At 39.0% G+C, this 13,236-nt stretch overlaps 1 protein-coding gene across 1 annotated transcript; it reads right to left on the minus strand.

Moving 5' to 3' along the window:
• Positions 1-1,952: 1,952 nt before the first annotated feature.
• Positions 1,953-6,977, minus strand: LOC142401637 (aquaporin-11-like). The gene is made up of 3 exons (XM_075487103.1): positions 6,290-6,977; positions 5,454-5,570; positions 1,953-3,788 (listed from the first exon to the last, which is right to left on the minus strand). The coding sequence occupies exons 1-3, from the start codon at positions 6,876-6,878 to the stop codon at positions 3,682-3,684; spliced, it is 813 nt and encodes a 270-aa protein (XP_075343218.1). The 5' UTR covers positions 6,879-6,977; the 3' UTR covers positions 1,953-3,681.
• Between the last annotated feature and the right edge of the window lie 6,259 nt (positions 6,978-13,236).

The following is a 13,236-nucleotide window of genomic DNA, read 5'->3' on the forward strand; positions in this document are numbered from 1 at the left end:
GTAACACCATTCAAAGGATACCTGTTGGAACATGGAAACACCAGTTAATGACCACAATAATATCACACGTTACCAACAGACATCATAACATGCACTGGCCTAAAAGAATTTGCAAAACGGACCAAAAAATGGCTCTCAAGAAATCAAACCTGTACACATGTATGAGGAGTGAGTGTGAGAGTGGCTGGCCCAAAGAGAGTGCATGTTGTGTGTAAATGAGAGATGTTTTTTATTTTTCATTTATTATATTCAGTTGGAACCACTTTTATTGTGTATTAAATTAAATTATAGTGATTTATATGTGAAAATGTATGGTGAAATGCTCATGTGCTCATGTACCTTTTAGAACCAGTTTTTGTTTCACCAACCTGCCCAGGGACTACAGGTGGAAATTAGCATTTCCTGCTATAACCTGGTACACAGCATCTTTCCTCATGGTCAATGTTTATTGTACACTGTACAATAATAAAAACATGTCCCTGTTCAAATAAAAACATACCATACCATACCATACATGTACATAATATCATTTGAGAAATTAAACAGGGGAAAAAGAGAGTAAAGTGAGGAAAGGTGTGACAGATGAGGCCCCCCAGCAGTCTGGGCCTATAGCAGCTTAACTATGGGATGTTCCAGGATCACTTGAGCCATCCCTAACTATAAGCTTTATCAAAAAGGAAAGTTTTAAGCCTGGTCTTAAAAGTGGAAAGGGTGTCTGCTTCCCGGACATTTACTGGCAGCTTATTCCAGAAGAGAGGGGCCTGATAACTGAAGGCTCTGCCTCCCATTCTACTTTTAGAAACTCTGGGAAAATAACTTGTGAATGTAACTTTTTTTAATATGCACTACTGTAAGACAACTCAACTTCAGAGCCTAGGAAAGCTACTTGTTATTGTAAATACCGTGAAGATAAACTAAAGCTTATCGGAGATACAACAAGGAATTTATCAGGGACTTTGAATGGTGTGAGCCGGTGTGGCGGTGAGTCTCTTAAGGCTGGAAAGTTATAGGAGGAGGTCATCGTGGGACAAGAGGAGTAAAACCTGAGGCTGTGAACTTTGCTGTTGTTCCACCAGATGATGTCTGACAGTCAGAAAGAGTGGGACACATTATTCCTCCCTGACTGTCATAAGAAAAATCACGACTGGAGTGATAAACACCAATTTTCTTAAGAAACAGTTTATCGTTCATCAAAAGTAAAATGCCTACAAATAAGATGTAATAGCTTTTATATATAAATGCCAGTTTGCATGTTGGTAATTTGTCTCAGACAAAATCATGTAAATCATTTACCTAAATATTGTCCTGAATTGGTAAGCTCTGTGGAGGGGCAAAATAACCCAAACGCACCCTGTGTGCCACTGAAGATCGTCAGCATGCATCAGAAACTCAGCGAAAGATCAATTTTGCATGTTGTCAAGCTCACTATTAGATCAACCCGCTCTTCATGCATTCCTGTTAATCACAAATGTGCAATCAGTCACTTGTCTGGGGTGTAGTTCATGCACTGATCGTTATCTAATCTGAGGGGGGAACAGTGGAGCTGGCATTTTGATCGAGTCAGAATGAAAGAGAAAGGAGGGCCCAAAGGTCACGTTATGTAACAGGTACCACGTGGCTGGAGAGGCGGTAAGGATTTAACAGGCTTTTTATATTCGAGGTAATCCAAGCCTCAGTGAGGAGATTAACTGTCATTTGGATCACTGAATGCATTTAGATTTTAACAAAAGTTTTTTATTGAAATTTGTGAATACTTTAAACATATTGTAATACTGTACTGATGGATTTGTGTGTCTGTGTATATGTATATATACACAGACACACATACATACAGACACAATACTATATTATTCAATATATAGTACATAATATAGTATATAATATATTTATATACATATATGTATATAAATATATATACACAATACTGTAGAAAGTTTTGGGCCACCCCTTATTTCTTTGTAGACTTTCTTGTAATCTTTAAAGTGGTCTTGCAGAATGGTTCTCCAGGCTTTCTGAAGGTTTTTCAAAGTTTTTCTTTGGACATCGACTAATTTTTCATTCATTCACAGTGCAGTCCTTGTTCCTGACCATTTTCAGAAGAATGTGTTTATGTTGTTTGTTAAGCCTATGAATTATTCAAGACAGACAATTTAGCAAAGAACCCATTTTAAATTGTATCTTTACGCACTTTGTTACCTGCAGACTGACACAATGACACTTTTTTACATTTTTATTTGCATCTATGAAAAATGCCAAAGACAGCACGGTTTAACAGATACAAAACAGTATTTTTGCATCAACAAGGTTTTAAGACCCATCGTCTTAAAATAAACTGACAGACGTTACGTCACGTCAGAAATATGACTGGAAATTTATTTAACTGCCAATATTGCTTTGCAGATCACGTGAGTGTTACTTTCAGAAGCACAAGTCATTATCATCCACGCTGTTGAGGTAATTATTAATAAGATTTTACACTTAAATGATTATTTCAAAGAACGTTATGCACTTTAATAAAAAGAATCCACTCAGTACCCAGTGCAAAAATCTCAACAGTGTAGCTTCAATCTGCAAGTATCGATTACATTGTAAATTATTAGCCAGACAAGTGCACACAGTCCAAAGTAATGAAACCAAACCTACAAATTTCTGAGTTCTTTGATTTCAAAACACCTCTTTGGGAACGGCAAAGCAAATCAAACGTCATGTATGTAAAATATTAAGTGCAGCCATGTGCATTTCAACAGGTCAAGCCGGTTTGTTTCTGTGTTGGAATGTTCAGTTGGACTGTTTCCTGTCAGTTTGTGCAATCGTGTGCGTGATAAAGGATGCAGTAAAGGGGGGGGGGGGCAGTCCTGACACTGACTGACATGTTTACAGATACATTTGATTCTCTCAGACCTCCAAAGTCCAAAGATAAATGACAAATACAACCAGCTGTGATGTCAAAGCCTGTTTGGCGTAGATATTCTCATATTCTGGAACCCGTGTGCTTCCAGCCTTCAGCATCCTCGTGTTTTGGAAGTGAACACAGTGCAGCTCAACAGTTCCGGCTCCAACATGTTGTGCTTCTGATTGTCTTCATATGAAAAATTACAGACAATTTCGAACGTATTGCATATTTGCTGAAGCTCTGACTGCTGACTGTGTTGATAAATTTGTTGATCATTTTGAATTTCCCCCATTGAGGGGGATGAATAAAGTATTTTTCTATTCTATAAGAAATACGTAGTTCAAATTGCAGCAACATTTCGTTATTATTTAAGCATCTTTGGAGGCTGACGGCTTGAAAACCTCAGTACTGTTAGCTGGCTATGCTACCAGCTAGCTTCCCGTTTCAATCCAGAATATGAATGAAACGCCAAAGTAAGTCCTACAGAATGTTTGAAGGGACACTAGTTAGACGGATAAACATGCATCATTGATGTTTGTGGAGTGAGTACACAGAACTGCAGTGTGTCTGTGTGTGTTCTGAGTTTCATGTTTACACACATGAGTCCTATACACTGCAGGACTTTAACCACGGGGTCATCCGTCGTTATGAACTCATTATGATCCTGACAGGGCCTGCTGCTTACATACTGTGGTATTAATGACAAAATCAATAATACCATTGATTACGCTGGAATTATCCATCAACACAGACGGATTAAAAAGCTTAAAAAGGCCCTCCTCTTGCTGCTAATGTGTCTTCTGTTTCTGTACAGTGGGAACGTCCAGCCCAATGGTGCTCTTTCCAGAGAGGAAAGGGATGATCTTCTCAAACAGCAGGATGCAGCTCGCCATGCCTGCAGAAACATACGGATAACACGAGCAAATATGCGTCAGGTGTGAGCCATTTTAAACAGATGAGAATTACAGGCTCGGTATGAGCTTGTTGATTAAAAACAGGCGTAAAGGACAGTCATCATGATATAATTAAGTTTTAATTTGAATTGTATATTGTGTAAAACAATATTGCTTTTAAAAAATAGTTAAATGCAATAAAACTGAAGAACAGTTGAAAAATTAAAACAGTATCTGTTAAACGGGTATCAGCTCAAACCTTTTCCTAACAGTCAGCAGCTAAGGAGCCGCCGAGAATTCCAAAAATATTTAATTAAAAAAGTAACTGATGCAAAAGCAGAAGCAGAAGATTGTTTTCGGTTGGCAGTTTCCTGAGTTTGTAACTCAGAAATGTCAGAAAACAGGAACAAAGATGCTGAGTTGCGGTCTGGAGGACCAAGAAAACTTTCACAGTGAAGAGCTCATGGACTAATAAACACGTCAAACCATCTGTTCAATGCAAAATACCTTCAGAATATCAGATATATGAGACTCTGATGCAGTGGAGCACTATTCTATTGTGAAGCAGCACATGCACAGATATGACCCAGGAGAAAACCCCTCAAGCTCTCAAGCTCAGAAGCTTGCAAATGGAGGCCTCACGCATTTAGGGAACGAGTCCCCTGAACCCATGACGGTGAAATAGAACTTTTTGGTTGCAGTTTGAAGGAAAAAAAAAGAAAAAAGGGTGCAGAACACATCTTTAAAAGTTAAGCATGGCTGTGGATCTAGCATGCTGTGGGCTTGTGTTGCAGCCAGTTGATCCGGAAGGATTTCGTTTATCAGAGGAATGGCTTTAATTAAATAAACACCAGCAAACTCATTGATTTAAAAGCTCAGTACGTATATCTATACCACTCTAATTTAATTCCATAGCAAAAAAAAACAATCTAAAGATTTGTTTGATTTGTACAGCACTTTGTTTCAGCCACGGCTGTTTTAAAGGGCTTTATAAATAAAGTTGAGTTGAGATTAAAAGAAGAGGACTTTTACAACTGGAAATAAAAAAATATAAGAGTAACCTTTCTGAAAACACTATTGAAATTGTGTAATAATACATTTTCCCATTTGAAAATAAATGAATCACATTTTCTGTGTAGAAATTCTCAGACATACCTCTTTATAAGGTTTTCTTCTACATTATTATATCAGATAGAGTGTGTGGTGTTGAAAGGAGGACTTGGGGTGTGTTCCTTAGTTTATACTCATGCGCTGGAACAAGTATTTTAAAATAGATTAAAAAGTCTTTCAGCCTAAACAAAACTCTTTAAGATGTTTTCTTCTTGTTTTCAGCTTCTCTTGGTGCCAACTTTCCCTTTGTAGTCACCAACTGACCCCACAGCTAACATTACAGATCCCTCAAATATCTAACTCACTGACTTTTACTTGGAAGTTTTAAATGAGAAATAAGAAGAAAAAAAAAAATAGAGGGGGAATTTTGACTTTCAAAAAGTTTTTGAACTTTCGACAGCACAGGTCCAAAGTTTGGATGTCACCTTCCCATTAGTTTTGTCCAAAATTCAAACAGGTACGGCACATACAGACTTGTGTATTCTTATGATCCATTACCATTTCAGGAAATTTGCAAATCATATACACAATCTGAGGAAAAATAGCCAGTTCCTTACCTAACAGAGGTCCCAGCCAGTAAACAAAGCAGTACTCCAGGTTGGTATGACCACTGCAGGGGAACTGAACGGAGAAGGCTAAGGCAGGGTTAAAAACGGCTCCTGAAATACTTCCACCTGTACACAAAGACAGACACAACACAAAAATGCAGTGCTGCTTATCACATATAGGTCAAAATGACACAAAAATAATGTGGCACATATTAGGTTGTAATCACATGATGTGAGGTCCTAAAAAATTCATAAGAGTTCCACAGGTGCATTAAAAGGTGCATTTACATATATATGGACGTTTTTCTGTGCCATCAGAGTTTGAATTCGAATTTCTAATATTGAATTTTTACACCATCAAAATCAGACTGAATTTGAAAAACCAACAAGTGGGAAAAAAAATTCAGTGGAAAAAGAACCAGACTCAACATCCGGGTAAACAGGGAGAAGCAATCGATCCCTGTCTCAATTCATCCAACAGCAGCCAATCAGGTTACGCTCCATTGGACAGATCAGCCATGTCCACCAACAGGTGATGGCGCTTCGGTGAGTGAGTTTACTTTATTTGCCATTTGTGTTAGTAAAATTGAGTAATTTTTTACTAATATCTATTGAGCTGATCTGTCCAATGGAGTGTAACTTGATTGGCTGCCGTTGGATCTGGTTCTTTTTTTGTTGAGTCTGGTTCTTTTTCCACTGAATTTTTTTCCCACTGTTGGTTTTTCAAATTCAAAGTCTGATTTTGATGCTGTAAAAATTCGATATTAGAATAATTCGTAAATTCGTATTCAAACACTGATGGCACAGAAAAACTTCCATACATATACAGCCCCTCATCACCACACCTGTGTAAACCACCGCCGTGATGACCGCAGAGATGAAGGGAGCTCGAAGTTTTTGGTCCAGTTTGTGGGCGTGCATGGCCGCAGCCTGGACCGTGAACGCGCAGGCCAGCTCCGCGGCCGCAGCCTCCAGCAAAGTCCCGCCGAGGGGGTCGAAGCACCTGAACCCGAACCTCTGGTGCCGCAGGTGGATGTCGGACAGACCCAGCGACCACACGGAGGCGGCGGAGAACTGCGCGGCGACCGCGGCTCCGAAGTGGCACGCAATGAGGACGGCGGCCGCCTTTACGCTGGCGGTCCCGCGGCAAACAGCCTCCAGAGCCGCGCCGGGGTTGCACGTGGCTTCCCGGAAAGTTATTAAGTGAACCAACGTGACGGTGTAAGTGAGAGTCAGGCTGAGCGGCGGGTCCAAACGGGCCGTTTCGCCCAGGAGTTTGAGTTCATGCGTGCAGCAGCAGAGCTGGAAGGTGGACGCGGCTTCCAGCAGGTAAATCCAGGAAACTCCCGGGAGGAGACGCGCTGTGTGGCGGGTCGCCTCACACAGGAGCACCGCGGCCGCCAGCACCGCCAGGGACACCCACAGGTCCATCATGTCCGGGGCGCGGAGTCACACACACGATGGGGACCGATCACGGTTCTTCGAGATGAGAACAACTTTAAGTAGTAAGTCCAGATGATCCAGACTGCCACAGCTGACTGTGAAACCGGAAGTAGGGTGGGGTAGCCTTCAGAATAAAGGCATCGAATCTACGACCCACACAGGTATACAGCTGATTAAATTCAGCTAAGACAAAATGAGTATGCAGGTGTTTATTAATTCACTTTGAGTAACATTTTTAAGATGAACGTGTAGAGATCAAATCAAATCAAACTTTATTTATATAGCACCTTTCATACTAAAGAAAAAAGCAACACAAAGTGCTTTACATAATAAAATCAGTAATAAAATCAATTCAATTCATAAACTCACACACAACATCACCCCGACAACCACACTGCACACATACTACCCCCCCACCACCCCCAACATGAGCAATATCAACAACAATCAACAACAATCAACATTAAAATCAACATTAAACATTAAAATCGAGGCTGAAAACACACACACACACACACACACACGAACATACAAACATAAACATAAGATAAGGCCTTGATAATTTTTCCAGAAACTGTTATCTTGACTGTTGCTTGTTTTTAAATTCATTTAAATGATTTTGTTGGAGCTATTTATTCCTATCTTTTACTTTTAATTTTGTTTAAATTTATTCTTGGGTTACTTTATATTTTGGGGGGGTTATTTACAGAATTTATTTGAAGATTAATAATTGTTTGTTTTTGGTTTCTTTGTTTTAAGTTGGGCAGAATAACTGTGGGTCCATTCCCTATAATCATATGGACTGGTATAGGACCAGGGGGGTATTCCTAGAAAGTAGCTAAAGAAAGCCAGGCTATAGCCGGTAAGCGTCGCTTGAACTAGCGCCATCTCCCATTTAAGCCTCAAGTCGTTCCTCAAAGACATTTTAGCTGCATCTCGGTGAGGCTAATCCAAGCGAGGCTTACATAGCCTGGCTAAGTGCGAGTGCACGAGGAACGTAAGAAGCCCTGACGAGTGGATGGTGGAAAAACGGAGATCTGTGTGAAAAGGAGAGCGAGACAAGAACTGTTATTTTTTCGTCAGCTGAACAAATAATGCTTATGGAGCTGTATGAGGATTTTAAAAGTGTCATCACCAGAAATGGTAATACAGCTGTGATCAATAAAGCGAAGAAACGGCATGGCAAACAACTGCAGAAAGAATAAATGCGTAAGTTCTGAAAGTTTCAATTGTAGACATTGATTTTACTGTCCTCATGTATTTATGCTCTCCTCTTTGTGTTATAATGTGTTTACATAAAGCATGCTGAATTGTCTCTGTATGAGATGTACAGCACAAATATACTGGCCCTGCTCACTTTATTAATAACCCAATAATCGACACGCATCATCATACTTTGTGACTATATTATCGTGAGTGTGTGACCCACATATTAATTTTTCACTGTTACATCTCAACAGGAGCAATCTTAACAGCCAAAAGCGTACCTGGCAGCAGGTGAAGGTAAAGTACAGGAACATATTTCAGAGTGGTAAGTAGCCTTTAAAGAAATGTGTTTGTCCAATAAAGAGAGCACCAAACTACATACAAGAAACTGAAACTAAAAAAGATCAAGCTAGAGATTATGAAACTGGAGATGGATGTTAGTATAAATTCAGATGAAGGAGAATTTCGTGTTGTGAACTGTATTTAATTCTGTTTTCTCTCCACAGCTTGAGAAACATGTTATAATAATTAAACAATTCAACACAACTCAAACTTGTCATTATTGTACGGTTCATGCAACGTGTTAGAAATGTGTTTATACATTTATATTCACAGTGGGGTGCCATGACCTAAACGTGTGGAAAGTTATAAATCATCTGTTTAAAAGAGAAACAAATAAAATAATTTGAATGAATTTAAAAACAAGCAACAGTAAAGATAAGTTCAAAGATATCGTGCAGATTTCATGCATAGACACATGAGAACAGAAATGTCTTTAACCTGGATTTAAAAATGTCTCCATTTGGTGAAAGTTTAATCTCCACTGGCAGTTTGTTCCACTTGTTTGCAGCATAACAGCTAAATGCTGCTTCTCCATGTTTAGTCTGGACTCTGGACTGGACCAGCTGACCTGAGTCCTTGGATCTAAGAGCTCTGCTGGGTTTATATTCTCTGAACAGATCACAGATGTATTTTGGCCCTAAACCATTCTGGGATTTGTAAACCGTCAGCAGGCTTTTAAAATCTATTCTGTGACTGACTGGAAGCCAGAGTAAAGATTTTAAAGCTGCTGTGATGTGTTCAGATCTCTTAGTCCGGGTTAAAACTCCAGCAGCAGCGTTCTGGATGAGCTGCAGATGTTTAATGCTCTTTTTGGGGGACTCAACGAAGAAAAGACTTGAGCCTGAAATGTTGTCCACAAGACAAAATGTATAAAATATGAAGTATACTATTAATTTAAGATGGCTCTGTCAGAAGTCAGCCATGGTGCCTGAGAACTTTAAGCAATGAACCTGTATTTAATTTGGCCAAAGGTCATTTCTATCCGTGCCCTTGTTTTAGCATGTGCATGTGCATGCGCATGCCCTTGTTGATGCCTCTGTCCCCAAGCAGGACACCATTGAACTCTCCTGCAGAATAAGAGAAATGTTGGATGGATGTGTTAAGACTTCAGGCAATTTGATGCAATATGTGCCTTATATGGCTATCTATCATAAAGTATGACGAGCACTTTAAATTCCTTAAGATGACCTCTCATTACATTACCAAAATCCTGCCTATGCTACACCTTACTTCAAAAGTACACTCCTTCGGGTAAGTAAAATTCTTGTGCAAACCTCTGTGCCAGTGAGGATGCTCGGAAGATCCTAGAATCATGAACTGATCCCGGCCATTTAGCCTCAATGTTGGAAATTAAATGACCTCCATCACAGATCATCTGTATGCTCGGAGGATAGGAGTCAATGATGAGCTTTCACAGGGCATTAATGTAACATTGCTCAGCATTACTCAAAGGGGTTGATGTGGTATTTTTCAAAATGAGAAATCCAGTTCAGAGTCTATGGACAATTATCCCCAAGTGTACCTGTACATTTAGGATATGGAAAAATGTTCGGTTTACATAGTCAGCCTCCACGGGTCCAGCAGGGGCCTGGACAATGTGACAATGTTTAAATCCAGACTGAAAACAGTTCTATTCAGATGTGCATATGACACCTGAAAGTATTTTTTCTGCACTCTTCACTTTTAAATTAATTAATTAATGATTCTTTTGTTTTTTGGAATGATTTTATTGCCTTCTTGTGATTTTATGTAGCTGTAAAGCACTTTGAATTGCCTTGTGTGTGGGTACAATACGCCCCCCCCCCCCCCCCCCCCCCCCACACACACACACACACACACATTCGCAATAATGACACTCTCCCTCTGTTCAGGTCTAAACTCAAAACCCATCCGTTTAACTTTGCTTACCTACATTTATTGCTCCGTTCTGTGTATTTTTAATATGGTATAATGTTTTAATTCCTGCGTTTTATCTAATATTTTGTTTGTACAGTCCTTGACTGTTTTGAAAGGAGCTTTCAATAATTTGTATCATTAACATTATTACCTGTCCCCCATTTTTCTGAGTCTGGTCCTACGTGTGTGTATATCGGATGTTTGTTAGGTATTGATTAGTTTTAATGAATACCATGTTCTCTCATTTAATTTCATGTTTAATACGTGTGTATAGTTGCGTTTCTTTAGTTGCACTGGCACCGACTGATTGATTTTTCGAGACAGTGAAAGTGGTGATATGATACCCACAGTTTTTGTTTCGTTTTTTAGACAAGACAAGAGTTGCGGGAGCGCAGAATTCTTGGTGAACATTTCTTTCGGGAGTCTGTTTCAGCCGGTCGGACATTCTTTGAGTTGCAGCTAAGCTAAGCTTCAACTTTAGCCTGCCCGCGACCAGGCTAGTTCAGCAGCATAAGTTACCATGGTTACTCAGCGGGCGTTCAAATAAGCCACCTTTATGGAACGGAACTCTCGCTAACTTTAGCCAGAAGTAGCGAAATAAGCCAGGCTTTCCGCTAAGCCAGCTTCTAGGAATACCCCCCAGGATGGATCGGGGTGGAGCTATGTTTTTTTTTTTTACCAGAGTAGGAGAGGCAGCAGAGAACAAAGGAATGTTGTACCTGTATTATTCGCTTGCCAACTGGAAAATAAACCTTCAAACCGCAGTTTCAGGTATTGGACATTGGACTTCTTTTCTTTGCCTGTGTACGAAACCCAAACCCAGTCCAGTAGTGGCACTTTCCAAAGGATGTTTGATTTGACAAACAATTGCCACTACAGATTTTATTTGTTTATCTTTATATTCTTTTTTGTTTTTATTTTATTTTTATTTTATTTTATTTTTTGAATGCTTCTTCCACTCCCTGCTGCAATGCTTTTATTTTATGTAAAGCACTTTGAATTGTTTGTACATGAAATGTGCTATACAAATAAATTTGATTTGATTTGATTACCCTGGAGAATTATTTTCTGTGAATTAACAGGATTCTATCAGCCATGACATTTGCAGACTACCTAGGACAGTTTATCTTGGTGATCTTCTTATTTGATGCCAAATCAAAATTCAAATAAATTAACCCAAAACCTTTATAAAATCTTATTTCATTCGCATTCATGGGACCTGGATGTTGGGTTTTTAAGTTTGTCAGGATGCATGTTTGTTCTCCATTGGACAGAACCGGGTTAGTGGTGTCGGTCTGTTTCCAGTCCTCATGCAAATCTAATTTATCCTGACTGTAGCTCGTATTGACTCAAAATATACGTCATCAAGTTTTATTTTGGAGGTTTAAACAGGAAAAGGGGTCAATGGTGTTTGTCTGATATTTGAGCCTGTTCTCTTACAGCATTCAAAGGCTGGGAGTGACAGGTTCAGAGGCTCACTACAGGGCAAGACATTCCTGGCAGTATGGCGACTAAGAAAACAACGACGTGGAGGCATGTTGACTGGCTCTATATATATATATATATATATATATATATATATATATATATATATATATATATTCTGCCTTTGGTCACAGCTCTTTCTTTACTGACTAAATATGCCGCCCATATGTGTTAAAATCACGTCCATGATAATTCTCAACAGTTGTGGGGACGAGCTGAACAGTTTGGGAGTTTGACTCCCATAATTAACATGCAAAGACAGCTCACTTGTGCAACAGCACATTCCATACATGCACTTCATGGTTTGGTGTGTTCTGGCTTCTGTTACCTCATTAAGACTTCACAGAGACGGTGAAGACCAGTGGCTCTTACTGGGAACAAAGTTGAGTCCTAATGAGGCAGAGCACAATATCTGAGGTCCTAATTAGGGTTAAAGCTGATGAATGAACAGAGGTTATATTAGTTTAAAGTTGGGGTCAGATGATAGAAACTTGTATTGGATTCAATCTGGGGTTTTTCTGTAACAATAAGTGAAAGTCGGTGCAATGTCCTAACAAGGATAAAACTTATGCATGTGTGCATCCGCAATCGAACATCACATTTTCTGAAACTAAACTTTTATTTCATCATAAACTTCAGTCACCCGCTGTGCTTTAAATGCATAAAACTGAACTGTGCCATTCCAGACTTTGTGTCCCGCTGTTACTGATAATTCTGGATGTTTATAATGTTCACCACAACCTTATTGTTGCAGATGCTTCCTCTCTGTACATGTCAGCTTTGCCCTTTGAATTGTTGATCTTGCTTTATAGTAAAGGAAACTAAACTTTACGAGTGCAATGTTCAAAGAAACTCTTCTTTTAAGAAAACCTGCAGTTGATCCACATTAGATTTGCAGTTACAGTTTTTCTGTCTGTGTGTTTGTTGTCTTTGCTTTTCCGTGGGATGATGATGATGATGAAATGATGAGCAAACTTCCACCTGCTCCCACCTGACGGTGTGATTGCATCGCCCTGTCAGCAGGTGGCAGTGGGTGATGCAGAGGTGCTGCACCATCACGGCTTTGTGAAGCGGTAAAGCCTTTCTGTTTCCGTTCTGTTCTTTTCAAAATAAAACTGCTCTTTATAGCAATTACTCCAACACTCAGATTATCTTTCTGATTACTTTATTTATAAAGCATTATCAGTTGTAATAAAGATAGCAAGGTAGCAGGGATGTCTTCAAACACCCACTACACAACATGACCTTATTCCTGTAGCGTATAATAAAATCGACGCCTTGTTTTATTTATTTGCTAAATATTTTATTTAATTTTATTTTATTTCATTATATATATATATATATATATATATATATATATATATATATATATATATGTATATATATATATATATATTTTTAAAAATTTTTCATTATTTAA

The sequence above is a fragment of the Odontesthes bonariensis genome, chromosome 16 (genome assembly GCF_027942865.1).
Source record: "Odontesthes bonariensis isolate fOdoBon6 chromosome 16, fOdoBon6.hap1, whole genome shotgun sequence".
Classification (NCBI taxonomy): domain Eukaryota; kingdom Metazoa; phylum Chordata; class Actinopteri; order Atheriniformes; family Atherinopsidae; genus Odontesthes; species Odontesthes bonariensis.

Bases quoted from the DNA above. Each gene is read 5' to 3' on its own strand.
- LOC142401637 (XM_075487103.1), bottom strand. From the start codon at position 6,878: ATGATGGACCTGTGGGTGTCCCTGGCGGTGCTGGCGGCCGCGGTGCTC. The intron at 5,571-6,289 runs GTGTGGTGATGA...CTTTGTGTACAG, and splicing joins CACGGCGGTGGTTTACACAG to GTGGAAGTATTTCAGGAGCC. The intron at 3,789-5,453 runs GTAAGGAACTGG...ATGTTTCTGCAG, and splicing joins CTGGCTGGGACCTCTGTTAG to GCATGGCGAGCTGCATCCTG.